Source organism: Leptodactylus fuscus, chromosome 4 (genome assembly GCF_031893055.1).
Source record: "Leptodactylus fuscus isolate aLepFus1 chromosome 4, aLepFus1.hap2, whole genome shotgun sequence".
Classification (NCBI taxonomy): Eukaryota; Metazoa; Chordata; class Amphibia; order Anura; family Leptodactylidae; genus Leptodactylus; species Leptodactylus fuscus.
Genome location: NC_134268.1, coordinates 19,804,886 through 19,831,440, shown reverse-complemented (window position 1 = coordinate 19,831,440; position 26,555 = coordinate 19,804,886). Strand labels below are relative to the sequence as shown.

The 26,555-nt window shown below is 38.0% G+C and overlaps 1 protein-coding gene across 1 annotated transcript; it reads right to left on the bottom strand.

The window, feature by feature from the left end:
* Positions 1-437: 437 nt before the first annotated feature.
* NTAQ1 (N-terminal glutamine amidase 1) lies at positions 438-26,513 on the bottom strand. Its single transcript, XM_075270123.1, has 6 exons — positions 26,336-26,513; positions 25,979-26,078; positions 11,957-12,007; positions 9,047-9,195; positions 8,383-8,507; positions 438-1,145 (listed from the first exon to the last, which is right to left on the bottom strand). The coding sequence occupies exons 1-6, from the start codon at positions 26,404-26,406 to the stop codon at positions 1,039-1,041; spliced, it is 603 nt and encodes a 200-aa protein (XP_075126224.1). The 5' UTR covers positions 26,407-26,513; the 3' UTR covers positions 438-1,038.
* Positions 26,514-26,555: the final 42 nt, after the last annotated feature.

Genomic DNA, 26,555 nt, shown 5'->3' with positions numbered 1-26,555 from the left:
TACTACTCCTATGTACAAGAATATAACTACTATAATACTACCTCCAATGTACAAGAATATAACTACTATAATACTACCTCCTATGTACAAGAATATAACTACTATAATACTGCTCCTATGTACAAGAATATAACTACTATAATACTACTCCAATGTACAAGAATATAACTACTATAATACTACTCCTATGTACAAGAATATAACTACTATAATACTGCTCCTATGTACAAGAATATAACTACTATAATACTACTCCAATGTACAAGAATATAACTACTATAATACTACTCCTATATACAAGAATATAACTACTATAATATTACTCCTATGTACAAGAATATAACTACTATAATACTGCCTCCTATGTACAAGAATATAACTACTATAATACTACTCCTATTTAGAAGAATATAAATAAATGACACCGAGAAACCCAATATAATGAACCATTTATTGCATATCTGGCACCCTAGTATAACAGAACATACCAGAGGAGAACAAATAATAATGCCAAAGAACATCAAAAGGAATAAAAATTTCCAAAATATGTGCTTTGTTTATCTCTCCCCATCTAACCACAGTAGCTGCCTTCTTTAGTATTTTCCCCTTTAAAAAAAATATAAAGCCTTTCTCCATCTTCCTCTACCCCTTCAGTGCTGGTGCAAATGAAACAGGATGTGGAGAAAGAAGGAAGAGGCGGGGCTTATTGTTGTACTGCTGGATGACATGCTAAGACCTTCCCCGTTTTAGCTCATGAAGGAGAGGACCAGGAGGGAATATAATCGGTTCTCTCTCCAGGATGAGCTTCCAGAAAGGTTTTGCTTCTCTTTTTGTTTCTAGGTGTAATGTCCCTTTAAATGAAGTCTTGGCAGGCCGTGCTCTGTGTGAACAGTCAATGCCTCATTGTTCCCTCCTGTGCACCGGACTGCACGAATCAGCCGAGCAGCGGAAACTTCACAATGTCTCCAATGAATAATGCACAGTGGAAACTTGTTCTTCACTATGGCTTGTCTTCGTGAACTGGAGCGGCGCGATACGTCAGACAGGTGTACCGAAACGTTCTGTGAAAGCATCCAAAGTGTACACTGTGCCGTAACCTACCCGCGGGTCCATGCTGATGAAGTCATCCAGGTTCATAGAAGATGCTGCAGAGGGGAAGGAAAGAGGTTGCAGAAAGTAATTGCACCGATTATGTTTTTAGACAATTCCCAGCATGCCCTGCTCTATATCTATATCACCAGTAGACCAGTCCTCTGGATCATATTCATATGTATCTCCTGAAACACTCTGCACTGCTGGGATACCGTATTAACATCACTCTGTAACCTCCCACTTGTCACATGTAGGCCTATTCTCAAAACAGTCACGTAACTGAATAGGTCACTGTCTGCCACAAGACCAGCACACTCTTACTGCTGTCATCACTCCTATGATATGATCCTATCACATTACTCCCTAGGATCTGACTACAGTGACCCCAACAACTTCAAGACATGACGGCTGCAACATAGTCCTCCTCTATAGTCACTGTTACTCCCCAGAATCAGCACGTTCCTCCTCTGCTGCCGCCATCTTGGCTAGGATCTGATGGGTATGATGGGTATTCTAAACTCTCTCACGTTACTACATGACGACTGTAGCATAAACCTCCTCTACCGTTGTAACAGGTCACTGCTCCTCGCCATAACCAGCACCCTCCTCCTCATCTGCTGTCATCATACCTATGACCTCATTAGCCATATGATTTTCTATCCCCACTTGATGCCATGTCAACTACACCAGTCCTTCTATATAAGGTTTACTGCTCATAGAATCAGAACAGTCTTCTTCTGCTGCTGCCAACATTCCCATTCGATATCTTGCCCCGTATTGCGGTTTGCAAAAACGATAGCTGCCTCTTTCTACAGTGCTGGGAACTCGCAGTGATGGGGCTCGCCAAATGTAACCACATTATGTATTACAGGATTACTGGGTCCAGTAAGGAGAGCGAAGCGAGGGAAAGAATCAATACCTGGAGCAAAATCCTAATGGCCTATCCCAAGGATCAATTTTAGAAACTGGATAACCCCTTTAAATCCATGTGCTCCAGCAATGCACCAGAGTAACATCTGCGGCAGACGTCCTGGTCACAGGCTGATGTTTGTGTGAGGAGCCATGTAAACACTTCTCAGCAGGTTTATACAAGAGCAGACATCTGTCACATCTCCATCCAGATCAGATCAGCACGAGCCAGACAGATTCTGGGATATACAGCCCCACTGCTGCCTACAGAACTGGGAGCGGCCAGTACGGGACTGAATCCAGAGCTAGAAAACTGGACCTCGGTAACAACCGCACAAAATCTACTGATACATAGCATCAGAACACAATAGGTAATAATCAGCAGAATAGTGAGCGCAGCTCTGGAGTATAATACAGGATAAGTAATGTATGTACACAGTGACTGCACCAGCAGAATAGTGAGCGCAGCTCTGGAGTATAATACAGGATAAGTAATGTAATGTATGTACACAGTGACTGCACCAGCAGAATAGTGAGCGCAGCTCTGGAGTATAATACAGGATAAGTAATGTAATGTATGTGCACAGTGATTGTACCAGCAGAATAGTGAGCGCAGCTCTGGAGTATAATACAGGATAAGTAATGTAATGTATGTACACAGTGACCGCACCAGCAGAATAGTGAGTGCAGCTCTGGAGTATAATACAGAATAAGTAATGTAATGTATGTACACAGTGACTGTACCAGCAGAATAGTGAGTGCAGCTCTGGAGTATAATACAGGATAAGTAATGTAATGTATGTACACAGTGACTGTACCAGCAGAATAGTGAGCGCAGCTCTGGAGTATAATACAGGATAATTAATGTAATGTATGTACACAGTGACTGTACCAGCAGAATAGTAAGTGCAGCTCTGGAGTATAATACAGGATAAGTAATGTAATGTATATACACAGCGACTGCACCAGCAGAATAGTGAGTGCAGCTCTGGAGTATAATACAGGATAAGTAATGTAATGTATGTGCACAGTGATTGTACCAGCAGAATAGTGAGCGCAGCTCTGGAGTATAATACAGGATAAGTAATGTAATGTATGTACACAGTGACCGCACCAGCAGAATAGTGAGTGCAGCTCTGGAGTATAATACAGGATAAGTAATGTAATGTATGTACACAGTGACCGCACCAGCAGAATAGTGAGTGCAGCTCTGGAGTATAATACAGGATAAGTAATGTAATGTATGTACACAGTGACTGTACCAGCAGAATAGTGAGTGCAGCTCTGGAGTATAATACAGGATAAGTAATGTAATGTATGTACACAGTGACTGTACCAGCAGAATAGTCAGTGCAGCTCTGGAGTATAATACAGGATAAGTAATGTAATGTATGTGCACAGTGATTGTACCAGCAGAATAGTGAGCGCAGCTCTGGAGTATAATACAGGATAAGTAATGTAATGTATGTACACAGTGACCGCACCAGCAGAATAGTGAGTGCAGCTCTGGAGTATAATACAGAATAAGTAATGTAATGTATGTACACAGTGACTGTACCAGCAGAATAGTGAGTGCAGCTCTGGAGTATAATACAGGATAAGTAATGTAATGTATGTACACAGTGACTGTACCAGCAGAATAGTGAGCGCAGCTCTGGAGTATAATACAGGATAATTAATGTAATGTATGTACACACTGACTGTACCAGCAGAATAGTAAGTGCAGCTCTGGAGTATAATACAGGATAAGTAATGTAATGTATATACACAGCGACTGCACCAGCAGAATAGTGAGTGCAGCTCTGGAGTATAATACAGGATAAGTAATGTAATGTATGTGCACAGTGATTGTACCAGCAGAATAGTGAGCGCAGCTCTGGAGTATAATACAGGATAAGTAATGTAATGTATGTACACAGTGACCGCACCAGCAGAATAGTGAGTGCAGCTCTGGAGTATAATACAGGATAAGTAATGTAATGTATGTACACAGTGACCGCACCAGCAGAATAGTGAGTGCAGCTCTGGAGTATAATACAGGATAAGTAATGTAATGTATGTACACAGTGACTGTACCAGCAGAATAGTGAGTGCAGCTCTGGAGTATAATACAGGATAAGTAATGTAATGTATGTACACAGTGACTGTACCAGCAGAATAGTCAGTGCAGCTCTGGAGTATAATACAGGATAAGTAATGTAATGTATGTACACAGTGACTGCACCAGCAGAATAGTGAGCGCAGCTCTGGAGTATAATACAGGATAAGTAATGTAATGTATGTACACACTGACCGCACCAGCAGAATAGTGAGTGCAGCTCTGGAGTATAATACAGGATAAGTAATGTAATGTATGTACACAGTGACCGCACCAGCAGAATAGTGAGTGCAGCTCTGGAGTATAATACAGGATAAGTAATGTAATGTATGTACACAGTGACTGTACCAGCAGAATAGTGAGTGCAGCTCTGGAGTATAATACAGGATGTAACTCAGGATCAGTACAGGATAAGTAATGTAATGTATGTACACAGTGACTGCACCAGCAGAATAGTGAGCGCAGCTCTGGAGTATAATTCAGGATGTAACTCAGGATCACTACAGGATAAGTAATGTAATGTATGTACACAGTGACTGTACCAGCAGAATAGTGAGCGCAGCTCTGGAGTATAATACAGGATAAGTAATGTAATGTATGTACACAGTGACTGTACCAGCAGAATAGTGAGCGCAGCTCTGGAGTATAATACAGGATAAGTAAAGTAATGTATTTACACAGTGATTGCACCAGCAGAATAGTGAGTACAGCTCTGGAGTATAATACAGGACAAGTAATGTAATGTATGTACACAGTGACTGCACCAGCAGAATAGTGAGCGCAGCTCTGGAGTATAATTCAGGATGTAACTCAGGATCACTACAGGATAAGTAATGTAATGTATGTACACAGTGACTGTACCAGCAGAATAGTGAGCGCAGCTCTGGAGTATAATACAGGATAAGTAATGTAATGTATGTACACAGTGACTGTACCAGCAGAATAGTGAGCGCAGCTCTGGAGTATAATACAGGATAAGTAAAGTAATGTATTTACACAGTGATTGCACCAGCAGAATAGTGAGTACAGCTCTGGAGTATAATACAGGACAAGTAATGTAATGTATGTACACAGTGACTGCACCAGCAGAATAGTGAGCGCAGCTCTGGAGTATAATTCAGGATGTAACTCAGGATCACTACAGGATAAGTAATGTAATGTATGTACACAGTGACTGTACCAGCAGAATAGTGAGCGCAGCTCTGGAGTATAATACAGGATAAGTAATGTAATGTATGTACACAGTGACTGTACCAGCAGAATAGTGAGCGCAGCTCTGGAGTATAATACAGGATAAGTAAAGTAATGTATTTACACAGTGATTGCACCAGCAGAATAGTGAGTACAGCTCTGGAGTATAATACAGGACAAGTAATGTAATGTATGTACACAGTGACTGCACCAGCAGAATAGTGAGCGCAGCTCTGGAGTATAATTCAGGATAAGTAATCTAATGTATGTACACAGTGACTGTACCAGCAGAATAGTGAGCGCAGCTCTAGAGTATAATACAGGATGTAACTCAGGATCAGCACAGGATAACTAATGTATGTACACAGTGACTGCACCAGCAGAATAGTGAGCGCAGCTCTGGAGTATAATACAGGATAAGTAATGTAATGTATGTACACAGTGACTGCACCAGCAGAATAGTGAGCGCAGCTCTGGAGTATAATACAGGATAAGTAATGTAATGTATGTACACAGTGACCGCACCAGCAGAATAGTGAGTGCAGCTCTGGAGTATAATACAGGATAAGTAATGTAATGTATGTACACAGTGACCGCACCAGCAGAATAGTGAGTGCAGCTCTGGAGTATAATACAGGATAAGTAATGTAATGTATGTACACAGTGACTGTACCAGCAGAATAGTGAGTGCAGCTCTGGAGTATAATACAGGATGTAACTCAGGATCAGTACAGGATAAGTAATGTAATGTATGTACACAGTGACTGCACCAGCAGAATAGTGAGCGCAGCTCTGGAGTATAATTCAGGATGTAACTCAGGATCACTACAGGATAAGTAATGTAATGTATGTACACAGTGACTGTACCAGCAGAATAGTGAGCGCAGCTCTGGAGTATAATACAGGATAAGTAATGTAATGTATGTACACAGTGACTGTACCAGCAGAATAGTGAGCGCAGCTCTGGAGTATAATACAGGATAAGTAAAGTAATGTATTTACACAGTGATTGCACCAGCAGAATAGTGAGTACAGCTCTGGAGTATAATACAGGACAAGTAATGTAATGTATGTACACAGTGACTGCACCAGCAGAATAGTGAGCGCAGCTCTGGAGTATAATTCAGGATGTAACTCAGGATCACTACAGGATAAGTAATGTAATGTATGTACACAGTGACTGTACCAGCAGAATAGTGAGCGCAGCTCTGGAGTATAATACAGGATAAGTAATGTAATGTATGTACACAGTGACTGTACCAGCAGAATAGTGAGCGCAGCTCTGGAGTATAATACAGGATAAGTAAAGTAATGTATTTACACAGTGATTGCACCAGCAGAATAGTGAGTACAGCTCTGGAGTATAATACAGGACAAGTAATGTAATGTATGTACACAGTGACTGCACCAGCAGAATAGTGAGCGCAGCTCTGGAGTATAATTCAGGATAAGTAATCTAATGTATGTACACAGTGACTGTACCAGCAGAATAGTGAGCGCAGCTCTAGAGTATAATACAGGATGTAACTCAGGATCAGCACAGGATAACTAATGTATGTACACAGTGACTGCACCAGCAGAATAGTGAGCGCAGCTCTGGAGTATAATACAGGATAAGTAATGTAATGTATGTACACAGTGACTGTACCAGCAGAATAGTGAGCTCAGCTCTGGAGTATAATGCAGGATAAGTAATGTAATATATGTACACAGTGACTGTACCAGCAGAATAGTGAGCGCAGCTCTGGAGTATAATACAGGATAAGTAATGTATTTACACAGTGACTGCACCAGCAGAATAATGAGCGCAGCTCTGGAGTATAATACAGGATAAGTAATGTAATGTATGTACACAGTGACTGTACCAGCAGAATAGTGAGAGCAGCTCTGGAGTATAATACAGGATAAGTAATGCAATGTATGTACACAGTGACTGTTCCAGCAGAATAGTGAGTGCAGCTCTGGAGTATAATACAGGATAAGTAATGTAATGTATGTACACAGTGACTGCACCAGCAGAATAGTGAGCACAGCTCTGGAGTATAATACAGGATAAGTAATGTAATGTATGTACACAGTGACTGTACCGGCCTAATAGTGAGCACAGCTCTGGAGTATAATACAGGATAAGTAATGTATGTACACAGTGACTGTACCAGAAGAATAGTGAGCGCAGCTCTGGAGTATAATACAGGATAAGTAATGTAATGTATGTACACAGTGACTGCACCAGCAGAATAGTGAGTGCAGCTCTGGAGTATAATACAGGATAAGTAATGTAATGTATGTACACAGTGACTGCACCAGCAGAATAGTGAGCGCAGCTCTGGAGTATAATACAGGATAAGTAATGTAATGTATGTACACAGTGACTGTACCAGCAGAATAGTGAGTGCAGCTCTGGAGTATAATACAGGATGTAACTCAGGATCAGTACAGGATAAGTAATGTAATGTATGTACACAGTGACTGCACCAGCAGAATAGTGAGCGCAGCTCTGGAGTATAATTCAGGATGTAACTCAGGATCACTACAGGATAAGTAATGTAATGTATGTACACAGTGACTGTACCAGCAGAATAGTGAGCGCAGCTCTGGAGTATAATACAGGATAAGTAATGTAATGTATGTACACAGTGACTGTACCAGCAGAATAGTGAGCACAGCTCTGGGGTATAATACAGGATAAGTAATGTATGTACACAGTGACAGCACCAGCAGAATAATGAGCGCAGCTCTGGAGTATAATACAGGATAAGTAATGTATGTACACAGTGACTGTACCAGAAGAATAGTGAGCGCAGCTCTGGAGTATAATACAGGATAAGTAATGTAATGTATGTACTACAGTGACTGTACCAGCAGAATAGTGAGCGCAGCTCTGGAGTATAATACAGGATAAGTAATGTAATGTATGTACTACAGTGACTACTCCAGCAGAATAGTGAGCGCAGCTCTGGAGTATAATACAGGATGTAACTCAGGAAGTTCTGCTCTGAGGATCACAGTCATGAGTCACTATACGTCTAGCACCTAGATAATACCTGCATTGATACAGGTGAATATACAGGTAGCCCCTGTTGATCACCCACCTGATGTCTTTATACAAGGGTAAGGGGGCGGTGGTTTCCTCCACTCATTATTGGCATCTTTCATGTGAGATCTGTCAGAAGCGAAAGTCCGAAGATACTCATCTGCCTGTATTAACCTCAGCTTCCTAGAAAAGAACATGTATGTCCTGTTATATCAAAGAGATATCACATCTTGTTAGGTCGTACTGCTTACTCTACTTGATGTATGGACTGACTGGAAACTGCAAAACCTTGTTCACACAGGGCAAAGGAAAATGTTCCAGCAATTATTCTAATAAAACACTGACATCAAGTGGACAGACAGAGAACTGCAACAGCTTTAAAACAACAGCTGCTGAAGAAGAATACTTGCGTCTACTCTATGAATGTTTTTTTTATATAGGAATGACCCGTGCCCACCTAGCTTTAACCCCTTAAGGACGTGCCTCTATTAGGCCTTCAGGGCACAGTTTGGTTTTTCAAAACACAGGAGGGACAGAAAGTAAATCTCAGGGCAGGATTTCATAGAAAGGAGCCAAAATATTTTAATATTTATTAAGAAAAATGTCTTAACTCCACAAATGAGAAGCTGAAACCTGAGCAGAGTCAAACAATGAAGAGAGAAGACAAGACCTTTCCTAGGACTGTCTGATACTCCGGCACATTTGATAAAGGAGCAGTTTACCTTCTGAAGTCTTTATGGATATTATAATCTGAGCGGAGAGCTTCCTTAATGTAGGTATCACAAGGACATGGAAACTGTAGCACTGTATCCAGATCGTAGATAACCCTCTGCCCATCGCCACAGTCATGAAGCAGAACAACATGATAGTCCTGCAGGAACAAAATATACAAAGATTAGTCCTCAATATGGAGATAGATCTTATATTACGGGGACTTTCACTATGGACAGATCTCATGTCTGACTGCCGGGGGTCCCATTGCTAGGAATCCACAAAACCTTGGACAATTGCCCCATGTGAATGCAGCAGCGGTGTATATGCTCAGCCAATATTCTATACACTGCTACAGAATATTCAGGAAGGCGAATTCTGGAGTGAATGGGAGCCGAGCTGGAGTAATATAGTGAATAGTCACTATACAGTGGAAAGAGATGTCAGCTACCTACCCTGTGTACAGGTCTGACAGCCGATGACATCAGGTGATCTATGGCGCTGTCGGATGTCTGATCCCACCTAATATTGGTGACTATTGTATATTATACTCCAGAGTTGTACTGACTACATTACATTACTGATTCTGAGTTACATCCTGTATTATACTCCAGAGCTGCGCTCACTATTCTGCTGGTACAGTCACTGTGTACATACATTACATTACTTATCCTGTGTTATACTCCAGAGCTGCGCTCTCTATTCTGCTGGTACAGTCGCTGTGTACATACATTACATTACTTATCCTGTATTATACTCCAGAGCTGTGCTCACTATTCTGCTGGTGCAGTCACTGTGTACATACATTACATTACTTATCCTGTGTTATACTCCAGAGCTGCGCTCTCTATTCTGCTGGTACAGTCGCTGTGTACATACATTACATTACTTATCCTGTATTATACTCCAGAGCTGTGCTCACTATTCTGCTGGTACAGTCACTGTGTACATACATTACATTACTTATCCTGTATTATACTCCAGAGCTGCGCTCACTATTCTGCTGGTACAGTCACTGTGTACATACATTACATTACTTATCCTGTATTATACTCCAGAGCTGTGCTCACTATTCTGCTGGTACAGTCACTGTGTACATACATTACATTACTTATCCTGTATTATACTCCAGAGCTGCGCTCACTATTCTGCTGGTGCAGTCACTGTGTACATACATTACATTACTTATCCTGTATTATACTCCAGAGCTGCGCTCACTATTCTGCTGGTGCGGTCACTGTGTACATACATTACATTACTTATCCTGTATTATACTCCAGAGCTGCGCTCACTATTCTGCTGGTGCGGTCACTGTGTACATACATTACTTATCCTGTATTATACTCCAGAGCTGCGCTCACTATTCTGCTGGTACAGTCACTGTGTACATACATTGCTTATCCTGTATTATACTCCAGAGCTGCGCTCACTATTCTGCTGGTGCAGTCACTGTGTACATACATTACATTACTTATCCTGTATTATACTCCAGAGCTGCGCTCACTATTCTGCTGGTGCGGTCACTGTGTACATACATTACATTACTTATCCTGTATTATACTCCAGAGCTGCGCTCACTATTCTGCTGGTACAGTCACTGTGTACATACATTACATTACTTATCCTGTATTATACTCCAGAGCTGCGCTCACTATTCTGCTGGTACAGTCACTGTGTACATACATTACATTACTTATCCTGTATTATACTCCAGAGCCGCACTCACTATTCTGCTGGTACAGTCACTGTGTACATACATTACATTACTTATCCTGTATTATACTCCAGAGCTGCGCTCACTATTCTGCTGGTACAGTCACTGTGTACATACGTTACATTACTTATCCTGTATAAGGGTGCATTCACACTGAGTAAACGCTAGCTTATTCTGAACGTAAAACACGTTCAGAATAAGCGGCGTCTAAAGCAGCTCCATTCATTTCTATGGGAGCGGGGATACGAGCGCTCCCCATAGAAATGAATGGGCTGCTTCTTTCACTCCGTGCAGTCCCATTGAAGTGAATGGGGAGTGCCGGCGTATACGGCAAGCTCTGCTCATGCCGGAGCTGCGCTCATTATTCTGCTGGTGCTGTCACTGTGTACATACATTACATTACTTATCCTGTATTATACCCCAGAGCTGCGCTCACTATTCTGCTGGTGCAGTCACTGTGTACATACATTACATTACTTATCCTGTATTATACTCCAGAGCTGCGCTCACTATTCTGCTGGTGCAGTCACTGTGTACATACATTACATTACTTATCCTGTATTATACTCCAGAGCTGCGCTCACTATTCTGCTGGTACAATCACTGTGTACATACATTACATTACTTATCCTGTATTATACTCCAGAGCTGCGCTCACTATTATGCTGGTACAGTCACTGTGTACATACATTACATTAATTATCCTGTATTATACCCCAGAGCTGTGCTCACTATTCTGCTGGTACAGTCACTGTGTACATACATTACTTATCCTGTATTATACTCCAGAGCTGCGCTCATTATTCTGCTGGTGCTATCACTGTGTATATACATTACATTATTTAGCTAAGAAACCACACGGACCCCATAGACTATAATGGGGTACTTGTGTTTTCCACACGAGTCATGCTGCTGCTTGCAGCACTTTTCTCTCTCCACATGATTCGTGCAAACACAGTGCGGAAAACACACGGACCCCATTAGTCTATGGGGTCCATGTAGTTTCTTAGCTAACCGCTTTTTAATGCGTTCGGTATTCCATTCCGGGGGTCCCCAAACTGAATATCGAACACAGATATGAACCAGGACTTATCCCGTACTGATCCTGAGTTATATTAGGCAAACCTGCGTTTCAATAATTGAATTTAATCCTGTAGATATTACATTGGGAGTCTGAGTTTGGGGGGGGGGGGGGGGGAGTACGCACCCATATTACTGGACCTTCATTTTTTGCAGACTGTTGTTTCCATATGGGTATCTGCAAGTAACAAACATGGTGAATGTATCAGAGCGAGCACACTATGGACGGACAAGAAGATTATACATGTCAGAGATCAGGGAAGACGAGAATATAAAGATACAGAACAATAACGAGTATATTACAGGGAGGAAACCTCACACTGACCGCTACGGGGAAGACGTCTCCACACAACAGAAGAAAGGGACTTTGCATTGTCTTAAACTAAGAATCCTGTTTGTAGTTATAGACACATTTATCCATCTGTTGTGCGGACCTTCAGAATGATGAAAAGTTTGTAGAAGCTCCAAAATATTGACTCCCATACCATCCTAAGTGTCCAGCTTCACCGAGAGACAAATAAGGGGGCCATGGTAAGGCAGAGTCACACAGCCAGTTGGTAGCCAGTTGGAGATGACCGGGCCCCGCAGCACCATAACAATTGGGAAGCCTGGTGCACTGACCACTATACACATAGTCTGCCCATGGGAGGAAGGTAAAACTAACAAACACTTATACTCACCTCTCCGGGCTTCTGACGATCCCCAGCATCCAGTGCGGGGCATTTCCAGTTCAGGTCCCATCCCCAAGAGCACTGGTGTAATGTCATTATCGCACCCCGCGTGACCGCTGAGGCCCAATAACAGGCCCCAACAGTGACGTCTGGAATGCCTGACCTCAGTCTCAGACGGAAGAGGGCCGAAGAAGATGCTGGAAAGTGCTAGATGGAGCACAGGTGCCCAGGACACGGGAGTATGAGCATTTGTTATATTTAATCACTTCCCCAGGGCCACCGATTATTATACTCTGGGGCCTGAAGATACCCCAGTGCACAAACGTAGCAATGGATGTCTGTGGAGCATATTATACTGTGTGGGGGCCACTGTGGGGAGCATATTATACTGTGTGTGGGCCACTGTGGGGAGCATATTATACTGTGTGTGGGCCACTGTGGGGAGAATAATATAATGTGAAGGGGCCACTGTGGGGAGCTTATTATACTGTATGGGGGCAAGTGTGGGGAGCATAGTATACTGTGTGGGGCCACTGTGGGGAGCATATCATACTGTGTGGGGACCAGGTGGTGCAAGCACGTCAGGAGAAGCAAGCCTGCACCACACGTATGTGCCTACACCATGTGACTGGTTTGCCTCACATTAATATAAGCTAATTCCACAGCAGGGCCATCTGTCAATGTGGATCTGCACCAGTTGCAAAACTACAAGTCCCATGCTTGGACAGGTTGGGATGATGGGAGCTGTAGTTTGGCAACAGTTGAGATTGGGCTATGAGTAAGACACAGACGTGTCGAAACATGTCAGCCACAATGAAACCTATGCGGTTTTAATCACTTTTTTCCTACTTTTGCACTTTTGTTCCTGTCTATGGAGTGTTTTTTAATCATTATGGATTAAAAGTTATTTTTTAAAGAAATATTCCTGGTAGAGCGGATCCTTCTATCAATTCATTTTGTCTGTACCTTTGGCAACAGTTGTAGAGCCGCATAGGTTGTGCAACACTGCTGTCTCCATACAAGAGTGTTGCACAACCCGAAGCCCTCCAGCAGCAGATCTCCACCATAACAGTGTTAGCACCCACATCTATTTTTTTTTCCTCCCATTTTTCTCCTCTAAAACTTAGGTGTGTCTTATAGTCTTAAAAAAACAAACAAAAAAAAAACAGTATTTTTTTGGGGGGTGGGGGGGGTGGGTAGGGGGCTTGTAACATATGTTACTATTATAGCAACCTTGGAGTCTTTATTTACTTCCATTGTACCAGGGAGACACTGTGGTCTTTATTGGGGACATGCCCCGTCTCTTACAGCTACAGCCTTGGGCCGCTTCTCCAAGGAGGTTGTGTTTACACTTTTGTTTCTGCCATTTGGAAACTGCAGTTGTAAATCAAATCTGAATATTTGGTTTTCTATGCAAGATCGCATAAGCAAATAGAGGAGCAGAGTATTATAGTAGTTATATTCTTGTACATAGGAGTAGTATTATAGTAGTTATATTCTTGTACATAGGAGTAGTATTATAGTAGTTATATTCTTGTACATAGGAGCAGTATTATAGTAGTTATATTCTTCTACATAGGTGGTAGTATTATAGTAGTTATATTCTTGTACATAGGAGTAGTATTATAGTAGTTATATTCTTGTACATAGGAGCAGTATTATAGTAGTTATATTCTTGTACATAGGAGCAGTATTATAGTAGTTATATTCTTGTACATAGGAGCAGTATTATAGTAGTTATATTCTTGTACATAGGAGTAGTATTATAGTAGTTATATTCTTGTACATAGGAGGTAGTATTATAGTAGTCATATTCTTGTACATAGGAGTAGTATTATAGTAGTTATATTCTTGTACATAGGAGTAGTATTATAGTAGTTATATTCTTGTACATAGGAGCAGTATTATAGTAGTTATATTCTTGTACATAGGAGCAGTATTATAGTAGTTATATTCTTGTACATAGGAGCAGTATTATAGTAGTTATATTCTTGTACATAGGAGCAGTATTATAGTAGTTATATTCTTGTACATAGGAACAGTATTATAGTAGTTATATTCTTGTACATAGGAGTAGTATTATAGTAGTTATATTCTTGTACATAGGAGCAGTATTATAGTAGTTATATTCTTCTACATAGGTGGTAGTATTATAGTAGTTATATTCTTGTACATAGGAGTAGTATTATAGTAGTTATATTCTTGTACATAGGAGTAGTATTATAGTAGTTATATTCTTGTACATAGGAGCAGTATTATAGTAGTTATATTCTTGTACATAGGAGCAGTATTATAGTAGTTATATTCTTGTACATAGGAGTAGTATTATAGTAGTTATATTCTTGTACATAGGAGGTAGTATTATAGTAGTCATATTCTTGTACATAGGAGTAGTATTATAGTAGTTATATTCTTGTACATAGGAGTAGTATTATAGTAGTTATATTCTTGTACATAGGAGCAGTATTATAGTAGTTATATTCTTGTACATAGGAGCAGTATTATAGTAGTTATATTCTTGTACATAGGAGCAGTATTATAGTAGTTATATTCTTGTACATAGGAGCAGTATTATAGTAGTTATATTCTTGTACATAGGAACAGTATTATAGTAGTTATATTCTTGTACATAGGAGTAGTATTATAGTAGTTATATTCTTGTACATAGGAGGTAGTATTATAGTAGTTATATTCTTGTACATAGGTGTAGTATTATAGTAGTTATATTCTTGTACATAGGAACAGTATTATAGTAGTTATATTCTTGTACATAGGAGTAGTATTATAGTAGTTATATTCTTGTACATAGGAGTAGTATTATAGTAGTTATATTCTTGTACATAGGAGGTAGTATTATAGTAGTTATATTCTTGTACATAGGAGTAGTATTATAGTAGTTATATTCTTGTACATAGGTGTAGTATTATAGTAGTTATATTCTTGTACATAGGAGGTAGTATTATAGTAGTTATATTCTTGTACATAGGAGGTAGTATTATAGTAGTTATATTCTTGTACATAGGAGCAGTATTATAGTAGTTATATTCTTGTACATAGGAGGTAGTATTATAGTAGTTATATTCTTGTACATAGGTGTAGTATTATAGTAGTTATATTCTTGTACATAGGAACAGTATTATAGTAGTTATAATCTTGTACATAGGAGCAGTATTATAGTACCGTATTTTCCGGACTATAAGGCGCACATAAAAACCTACGATTTCCTCAGAAATCGTAAGTGCGGCTTATAGTCCGGTGCGGCTTATATATGGATGGAAGCGGCTGCAAAGTCTGCGTGCCGCTTCCATACATACATAAAAGGCACCGTAAGGGTGCATTCACAGTACGGAACGCCGGCGTGTATCACAGCAGTACACGCCGGCGTTACAGCAGGGCTGCCGGACACTTCCTATTCATTTCTATGGGAGCCGGCATGCGAGTGCTCTATGAATGGAAAAAAGCAGTCCATTCATTTCTATGGGGAGCGCTCGCATGCCGGCTCCCATAGAAATGAATGGGAAGTGTCCGGCAGCCCTGCTGTCACGCTGAAACAGAACGTGAAACTTACCGAGCGGTGCAGGGCGGGCGGGCATTCAGGCCTCCTCTTCCTCCGATGTTCCGTCCTTCTCCGGCGCTCGCTGATAATGGCCGGGGCGCATGCGCAATATCATAATGCTTCTATTACTGCGCATGCGCCCAGGCCATTATCAGCGTGCGGCGGAGGAGGAGGACGGAACATCGGAGGAAGAGGAGGCCTGAATGCACGCCCACCCTGCACCGCTCGGTAAGTTTCACAACATTACGGTTGGGCTCTATCAGCATGATTTTGCTGATAGAGCCCCTCCTCGCCTGCCGAGCGCTTCCAATAGAAGCGGCTGGCACGCGGGGGGTTAAGCGGCCGCTGGCAAAGTCTGCCTGCCGCTGCTTTCAAGAACATATAATGCGCACCGGACTGCGGCTTATAGTCCGGTGCGCCTTATATATGAACCGAGACGGACTATAAGGCGCTCATGGGCAATGCGGCTTATAGTCCAGTGCGCCTTATAGTCCGTAAAATACGGTAGTTATATTATTGTACATAGGAGCAGTATTATAGTAGTTATATTCTTGTACATAGGAGGTAGTATTATAGTAGTTATATTCTTGTACATAGGTGTAGTATTATAGCCGTTATATTCTTGTACATAGGAGGTAGTATTATAGTAGTTATATTCTTGTACATAGGAGGTAGTATTATAGTAGTTATATTCTTGTACATAGGAGTAGTATTATAGTAGTTATATTCTTGTACATAGGAGCAGTATTATAGTAGTTATATTCTTGTACATAGGAGTAGTATTATCGTAGTTATATTCTTGTACATAGGAGGTAGTATTATAGTAGTTATATTCTTGTACATAGGAGCAGTATTATAGTAGTTATATTCTTGTACATAGGAGCAGTATTATAGTAGTTATATTCTTGTACATAGGAGCAGTATTATAGTAGTTATATTCTTGTACATAGGAGCAGTATTATAGTAGTTATATTCTTGTACATAGGAGGTAGTATTATAGTAGTTATATTCTTATAGTAGTAGTATAGGAGTAGTATTATAGTAGTTATATTCTTGTACATAGGAGTAGTATTATAGTAGTTATATTCTTGTACATAGGAGGTAGTATTATAGTAGTTATATTCTTGTACATAGGAGCAGTATTATAGTAGTTATATTCTTGTACATAGGAGCAGTATTATAGTAGTTATATTCTTGTACATAGGAGCAGTATTATAGTAGTTATATTCTTGTACATAGGAGCAGTATTATAGTAGTTATATTCTTGTACATAGGAACAGTATTATAGTAGTTATATTCTTGTACATAGGAGTAGTATTATAGTAGTTATATTCTTGTACATAGGAGTAGTATTATAGTAGTTATATTCTTGTACATAGGAGGTAGTATTATAGTAGTTATATTCTTGTACATAGGAGCAGTATTATAGTAGTTATATTCTTGTACATAGGAGCAGTATTATAGTAGTTATATTCTTGTACATAGGAGCAGTATTATAGTAGTTATATTCTTGTACATAGGAGGTAGTATTATAGTAGTTATATTCTTGTACATAGGAGCAGTATTATAGTAGTTATATTCTTGTACATAGGAGTAGTATTATAGTAGTTATATTCTTGTACATAGGAGTAGTATTATAGTAGTTATATTCTTGTACATAGGATTAGTATTATAGTAGTTATATTCTTGTACATAGGAGGTAGTATTATAGTAGTTATATTCTTATAGTAGTAGTATAGGAGTAGTATTATAGTAGTTATATTCTTGTACATAGGAGTAGTATTATAGTAGTTATATTCTTGTACATAGGATTAGTATTATAGTAGTTATATTCTTGTACATAGGAGGTAGTATTATAGTAGTTATATTCTTATAGTAGTAGTATAGGAGTAGTATTATAGTAGTTATATTCTTGTACATAGGAGTAGTATTATAGTAGTTATAGTCTTGTACATAGGAGCAGTATTATAGTAGTTATATTCTTGTACATAGGAGTAGTATTATAGTAGTTATATTCTTGTACATAGGAGGTAGTATTATAGTAGTTATATTCTTATAGTAGTAGTATAGGAGTAGTATTATAGTAGTTATATTCTTGTACATAGGATTAGTATTATAGTAGTTATATTCTTGTACATAGGAGGTAGTATTATAGTAGTTATATTCTTATAGTAGTAGTATAGGAGTAGTATTATAGTAGTTATATTCTTGTACATAGGAGTAGTATTATAGTAGTTATAGTCTTGTACATAGGAGCAGTATTATAGTAGTTATATTCTTGTACATAGGAGTAGTATTATAGTAGTGATATTCTTGTACATAGGAGGCAGTATTATAGTAGTTATATTCTTGTACATAGGAGCAGTATTATAGTAGTTATATTTTTGTACATAGGAGTAGTATTATAGTAGTTATATTCTTGTACATAGGAGCAATATTATAGTAGTTATATTCTTGTACATAGGAGGTAGTATTATAGTAGTTATATTCTTATACATAGGAGTAGTATTATAGTAGTTATATTCTTGTACATAGCAGTAGTATTATAGTAGTTATATTCTTGTACATAGGAGTAGTATTATAGTAGTTATATTCTTGTACATAGGAGTAGTATTATAGTAGTTATATTCTTGTACATAGGAGTAGTATTATAGTAGTTATATTCTTACAAAATAGTTTTTCCAAAACCGCAGCTTTGATGTAAGGGTCTTAGGTTGTAGAGAATATAAATACACATCTCTTTCTCTTCTCTCCCTTTGTTAGGGACAAACTATCCCTTTAATATGAAACATATATTCCCCCCAGTAGAGTTTGTTATGTTATCTTGGAGTCTGGTTAAATCTCGATATCCATTTAAAACTTTACATAGCATATATAGTATTTGAGGATGTCTCTACCATTCTCCATGTTAGTGAGATGTGGGACTTTGGACTCTGCAAGTTAATCACCTTGGGAGTTATAATAGAGAATGTAATATTGCACATTTACGCATGGAGAAGAAAAAAAGTTTGCGATAATCTGCTTATCAATGAATGGAGTTCTGACAGTAATTGTTTGATTGATAGATACCTTGAGCAGTTTATAACTTCACTTTATAACTTCACTTTGGAATATTCTTCATATATAATTAGCAATTCTTTCCATTTTATGTAGTGTCTGACTAAGAAGGGTTTGAAAAACAAATGAACCTAGGTCAAGTTGACCAGCTAGTACTAATGAGAAAAGACAGACCCACCCTTTGTCAGGTTTTTCTACAGTGTATATAAAGTTTTTCACTGCTAGCAAAGTTTAGGCTAGTTTCACTATGATTAAGGAACGCTTTGGACGTTCCGAAACGCGTCAGTTTCATAGCGATTTTTAAATTCACTATGTCCAGTGTCTATTTTGTCTTCACTATGTGTTGTCTATGAATGTGTGCCTCAGCCTAAGGTGGCGAACTGATTTTTTAAGAAGATGAAATAAAGAAGTTGTTTTAAAAGCTCCGAGTTGCGGACCCTTACATCAAAGCTGCGGTTTTGGAAAAACTATTTTGTATAAATTCACTCCAGTGAGTCAAGGAGAATAGGGTCGTGCACCAATCTTGATACTATAAAGGACGACAAGGGTGAGCTACTTTATATTTTTCTCTTTGTATTTGGTAACTTTTGACTCTATAAAGTTTGAGCTCCCTAGGAAGAAATTTGTATTATACATTTTCAAAGTATTAAAGTGTTTAAAATGGATAGCACTACAGCCACCAAACGTGATAAAATTGCAGCAGTGTTTGGTAATTCAAGTGGATTAATGAATGAAGAACTAAAAGAGGTTAAAGAGTTAATTAGAAATAAGGAGAAATTGCTAGTGCAAGAGCTTAAGCTATTTTGGGATAAAATCACCTTAACCCAATATATAGAAAGGGAAATGATCCCAAGAGGGCTGAGGCTACACAAATTGCCTACTTTTTTGTACGACGATATATTTTTAAAATCATGGAACAATATCCTCAGTGATTGTTCGTTAAAACTTATGAAGTTGATTGTACAACATGAAGAATCTAAGTTCATTAAAGTGAAGGAAGAAGTTAGTCAAATACAAGAAAAACTTGATAAAATCAAAATGTCTGATAAAGCCAAGGAATGGGAGGATAATGTAAATAAGAGACTCGAAACTGTAGAAAATAAGATCATGGAGATCAAGAAAAAGAAGTTTGAGCGTGATGTACAAGACTATACCTCTGGATACATCTATAAAAAACCTCCAAAAACATCCTCACCATTCCCAAGATCTATTTTGAAACAAAATTATCAAAAGGGTGCACGACCCAGAAATAAAAGGAGTGTTTCATTCAGTTCGGTAGATCAAACTGACATTTCCTCGTTGGACACGGACAAAGAACCAGGTGATACCTTTGAAAGTTTTAACAGCAGTATGGAGTCCCATAAAAATAGGCGAAAGCAATACGGCCATAATTCGGGGTCAAAAAACGGGGACGAATCGTCACCAGACGAGGGAAAAGAAAAAAGAAACAAAAGACCTCGTTACACCATGAGGGCACGGAATTAACCAACTCGGAAAACCAATATGGTGTATTAAATCTTTCTTCAACCAATCTTTCACAAGCTGAATTAGAATTACTGGATCGTGGACTAAATTTAGTTCCTACGAGACAATTTAATATGTTTCAAACAGTGATGGACATTAACAAGTTTGTTAGAACTTTGACAATAAAAAAACATTTTTTTGAGGAGAATGACAAACAGACACTGACTACTAGTACTTCTGAAAACATCATTTGGAATAGAAAATCTTTACCATTAAACGCAACTTTAAAAGAGCATGTAGCGGCACAATGTTTAGTAGATCTGGATTATGAAAATGATAAGACAATAAAAAGTATTGAAAATGTCAAAGTGGATAGAAAAAATCCAGATTTCTATCCTACAAAAACTAGAAATCCTTGCTTCCACCTTTTTCAACAAAAGGTGGAAGAAGAATTAGTTGAGCTGGAAAGTAAACTCAAAAGCAATAGAGGTAGAAAAAACAATAACCTTACAAGAAAAGAGAGAGAAGCCATTAAAAAACTAAAAAAAAACTAATAATCTCATTATTAAGAGGGCCGATAAGGCGGGGATGACAATTGTTATGGACTATAAAGACTATGTAGAAGGCTGTCATACTATTCTGGAAGATGAAAAAACATATTAAAAATTAAAAGAGGATCCAACTGCAGCCTATAAAAAGGGTCTTGAAATCCTCATTAAAGAAGGGGAAGCTTTAGGAATTTTTAATAAAGCAGAGAGTGATTACTTACTTAACCCTACACCTACTATACCAACTATATATGGTCTTCCTAAAGTCCATAAAAATGTCAAACCTGTCCCGTTGCGTCCTATAATATCTGGACGTAACTCCCTTAATGAGCGACCCGGAGCATGGTTGGATAAGATACTCCAGCCCTTAGTTTACCGCACCATGGGTCACATTAAAGATAGCCGTGAAATATTAAAAATTTTTGATAAATTTGATTGGGATAAAAACAAATCGTGGCTTGCATGTGACGTCAGCTCTCTTTATCCTAGTATCCCCCACGGGGATGCCCTCGATGCTCTGGCTTACCAACTTTATAAGTATAGTCTATACACCCCAGCGATGTGTGAGTATATTCTTTCAGTTACTTCTTTTTCACTTACACATAACTATTTTGTTTTTTTGAACACTTTTTATTTGCAGATCAAGGGGGCTCCTATGGGAGCCCCCTTCTCACCTTCACTTGCAAATTTATTTTTATCATTTTGGGAAGAAAAATTTATTTTTTCACCGATTAATCCGTTTATTGATTCGGTTTTCTGGTATGGGCGCTACATCGACGACCTACTAATAGTGTGGGTCGGAGATGTGGCGCCCATACCAGATTTTATTTCTTTTCTGAATAAAAATGAATATGGTCTCAGTTTTACACATCAACATAGTTTTTCATCAATTAATTTTTTAGATGTCACGTTGCTGGGGTGTGTAGACACAGGAAAAGTAATTACAAAGCTGTATCGGAAACCTACAGCAGGAAATACAATTTTGAAGGCTGATAGTTGCCACCCTACAGCCACGATAAGAGGGATCCCCGTGGGGGAACTAATTCGAGCAAAACGTGCGTGTAACAGGGAGGGTGACTATGTACATGAGAGCCAAGAGGTTATTAACAGGCTCCAAAAAAGAGGTTACTCTAAAAAAATATTAAATCAAGCATTAAACAAAGTAGAACTAAGAGAGAGGGAAAAACTTTTTGAGGAAAAAGTAAAAACTAACCATGATTTAGATGAAGCAACAGTGTTTTCAACCAATTATAGTCCACAATTTAATTCTATAAAAAAAATTATTAAAAATAATTTATCTATTTTGGAGCTTGATGACACGGTAAAAAGAATTCTTGAAAAAGGACTTCAGTTCGTTCCCAAAAAGGGAGTTTCATTGGGAAATGATTTATCCCCCAGTTTTTTAAAACCTCTTGATACTAGTTCTATAGGGGAAAAAAAGGGGTCGTTTAGGTGTGGCAGACCTAAATGTAAAAGCTGTCCTTTTACGGCTGATACGGAAGAACTAAGTAGTTTTAAAACTAATTTCAAAGTAAAATTCAACTCTAATATTAACTGTACTTCTAAATATACAGTATATTGTATCAAATGCTCAGCCTGCAAATTCGACTATGTAGGCAGCACTACTAGACCATTAAAGGTCAGAATAGCCGAACATATCAGGGACAGTAAGAAGTTGGAAACGGAGGGAATTTCAGGAGCATCAAAACATTTTTCTAGTATACATGGGGGTAATGTTGATAACTTTACCTTTTGGGGAATCGAGATGGTTAATGATAATATCAGAGGAGGTAATAGGGAAAAAAAATGCTGCTTAAAAAAGAGGCATTATGGATCCTCCGCTTTGGCTGTCGACAACCAGATGGAATGAATGCTAAGTCTGACTTAGCATTCATATTTTGATAAATCTCTACTCTGTTTGTAGTATATAATATGATAGTACAATATTGCAACATATGTATTCTCATGTGTGGTAAAAACTTTCTCTTAGATTTGAATTTAGGTCTCATCGGTCTTCTTAGGTTGAAGAGAATATAAATACACATCTCTTTCTCTTCTCTCCCTTTGTTAGGGACAAACTATCCCTTTAATATGAAACATATATTCCCCCCAGTAGAGTTTGTTATGTTATCTTGGAGTCTGGTTAAATCTCGATATCCATTTAAAACTTTACATAGCATATATAGTATTTGAGGATGTCTCTACCATTCTCCATGTTAGTGAGATGTGGGACTTTGGACTCTGCAAGTTAATCACCTTGGGAGTTATAATAGAGAATGTAATATTGCACATTTACGCATGGAGAAGAAAAAAAGTTTGCGATAATCTGCTTATCAATGAATGGAGTTCTGACAGTAATTGTTTGATTGATAGATACCTTGAGCAGTTTATAACTTCACTTTGGAATATTCTTCATATATAATTAGCAATTCTTTCCATTTTATGTAGTGTCTGACTAAGAAGGGTTTGAAAAACAAATGAACCTAGGTCAAGTTGACCAGCTGGTACTAATGAGAAAAGACAGACCCACCCTTTGTCAGGTTTTTCTACAGTGTATATAAAGTTTTTCACTGCTAGCAAAGTTTAGGCTAGCTTCACTATGATTAAGGAACGCTTTGGACATTCCGAAACGCGTCAGTTTCATAGCGATTTTTAAATTCACTATGTCCAGTGTCTATTTTGTCTTCACTATGTGTTGTCTATGAATGTGTGCCTCAGCCTAAGGTGGCGAACTGATTTTTTAAGAAGATGAAATAAAGAAGTTGTTTTAAAAGCTCCGAGTTGCGGACCCTTACATCAAAGCTGCGGTTTTGGAAAAACTATTTTGTATAAATTCACTCCAGTGAGTCAAAGAGAATAGGGTCGTGCACCAATCTTGATACTATAAAGGACGACAAGGGTGAGCTACTTTATATTTTTCTCTTTGTATTTAGTTATATTCTTGTACATAGGAGTAGTATTATTGTAGTTATATTCTTGTACATAGGAGCAGTATTATAGTAGTTATATTCTTGTACATAGGAGAAGTATTATAGTAGTTATATTCTTGTACATAGGAGGTAGTATTATAGTAGTTATATTCTTGTACATAGGAGAAGTATTATAGTAGTTATATTCTTGTACATAGGAGGTAGTATTATAGTAGTTATATTCTTGTACATAGGAGTAGTATTATAGTAGTTATATTCTTGTACATAGGAGTAGTATTATAGTAGTTATATTCTTGTACATAGGAGTAGTATTATAGTAGTTATATTCTTGTACATAGGAGGTAGTATTATAGTAGTTATATTCTTGTACATAGGAGTAGTATTATAGTAGTTATATTCTTGTACATAGGAGGTAGTATTATAGTAGTTATATTCTTGTACATAGGAGTAGTATTATAGTAGTTATATTCTTGTACATAGGAGTAGTATTATAGTAGTTATATTCTTGTACATAGGAGGTAGTATTATAGTAGTTATATTCTTATAGTAGTAGTATAGGAGTAGTATTATAGTAGTTATATTCTTGTACATAGGAGTAGTATTATAGTAGTTATATTCTTGTACATAGGAGGTAGTATTATAGTAGTTATATTCTTGTACATAGGAGTAGTATTATAGTAGTTATATTCTTGTACATAGGAGGTAGTATTATAGTAGTTATATTCTTGTACATAGGAGCAGTATTATTGTAGTTATATTCTTGTACATAGGAGGTAGTATTATAGTAGTTATATTCCTGTACATAGGAGCAGTATTATAGTAGTTATATTCTTGTACATAGGAGCAGTATTATAGTATTTATATTCTTGTACATAGGAGCAGTATTATAGTAGTTATATTCTTGTACATAGGAGGTAGTATTATAGTAGTTATATTCTTGTACATAGGAGTAGTATTATAGTAGTTATATTCTTGTACATAGGAGGTAGTATTATAGTAGTTATATTCTTGTACATAGGAGTAGTATTATAGTAGTTATATTCTTGTACATAGGAGTAGTATTATAGTAGTTATATTCTTGTACATAGGAGGTAGTATTATAGTAGTTATATTCTTATAGTAGTAGTATAGGAGTAGTATTATAGTAGTTATATTCTTGTACATAGGGGCAGTATTATAGTAGTTATATTCTTGTACACAGGAGCAGTATTATAGTAGTTATATTCTTGTACATAGGAGTAGTATTATAGTAGTTATATTCTTGTACATAGGAGTAGTATTATAGTAGTTATATTCTTGTACATAGGAGTAGTATTATAGTAGTTATATTCTTGTACATAGGAGGTAGTATTATAGTAGTTATATTCTTGTACATAGGAGTAGTATTATAGTAGTTATATTCTTGTACATAGGAGTAGTATTATAGTAGTTATATTCTTGTACATAGGAGTAGTATTATAGTAGTTATATTCTTGTACATAGGAGGTAGTATTATAGTAGTTATATTCTTGTACATAGGAGTAGTATTATAGTAGTTATATTCTTGTACATAGGAGTAGTATTATAGTAGTTATATTCTTGTACATAGGAGTAGTATTATAGTAGTTATATTCTTGTACATAGGGGCAGTATTATAGTAGTTATATTCTTGTACATAGGAGCAGTATTATAGTAGTTATATTCTTGTACATAGGAGTAGTATTATAGTAGTTATATTCTTGTACATAGGAGCAGTATTATAGTAGTTATATTCTTGTACTTGTACATAGGAGCAGTATTATAGTAGTTATATTCTTGTACATTGGAGGTAGTATTATAGTAGTTATATTCTTGTACATAGGAGTAGTATTATAGCGGTTGTAATGCTGTATATAGCAGTAGTATTTAGTCAGTATGTGCTATAACGGTATCAGTTGTTCTCACCATCCTATTTTCATTGGATATGAATACGGCATAGAATCCATCCAGGTTCTGTGGTGTTCGCTCTCTGATATTCTCACACAACTTCCACACATTTTCTTCACTGTGAAACCAATTACATAGTAAGTATAACCAGGCCAATATAATATGATATAGTGATGATAACACGGCTAATACAGTATTATATTGTAGTGATTATAGCCGGGGTGGTATAGTATGACAGATACAGTGTGTGTGTGTGATATATATATATATATATATATATATATATATATATATATATATATGTATACACAGTAGTGACTCGTGCTGTATCTGCGCATGTGCTATCAGGCAGGGGCCCTACTATGGCAGTCTTACCAGTAACAGCTGGTATAGCAGCACTCACTGCGGCCTGGCAGTACTGGGCAGGCTGAGGCTATCCCCTGCATGGCTCCCAGCCCATAGAGATCACGGCCAGGTTACTCCGCGTCTCCCGCCCCCCATCTTACGGGGTAAAAACTGCGACTACAGGAAGCAAAGCCAGGCCTGGCGTACGATCTCAGTCACGTGTTTATTTAACCCCCTCTTTGCCACAATG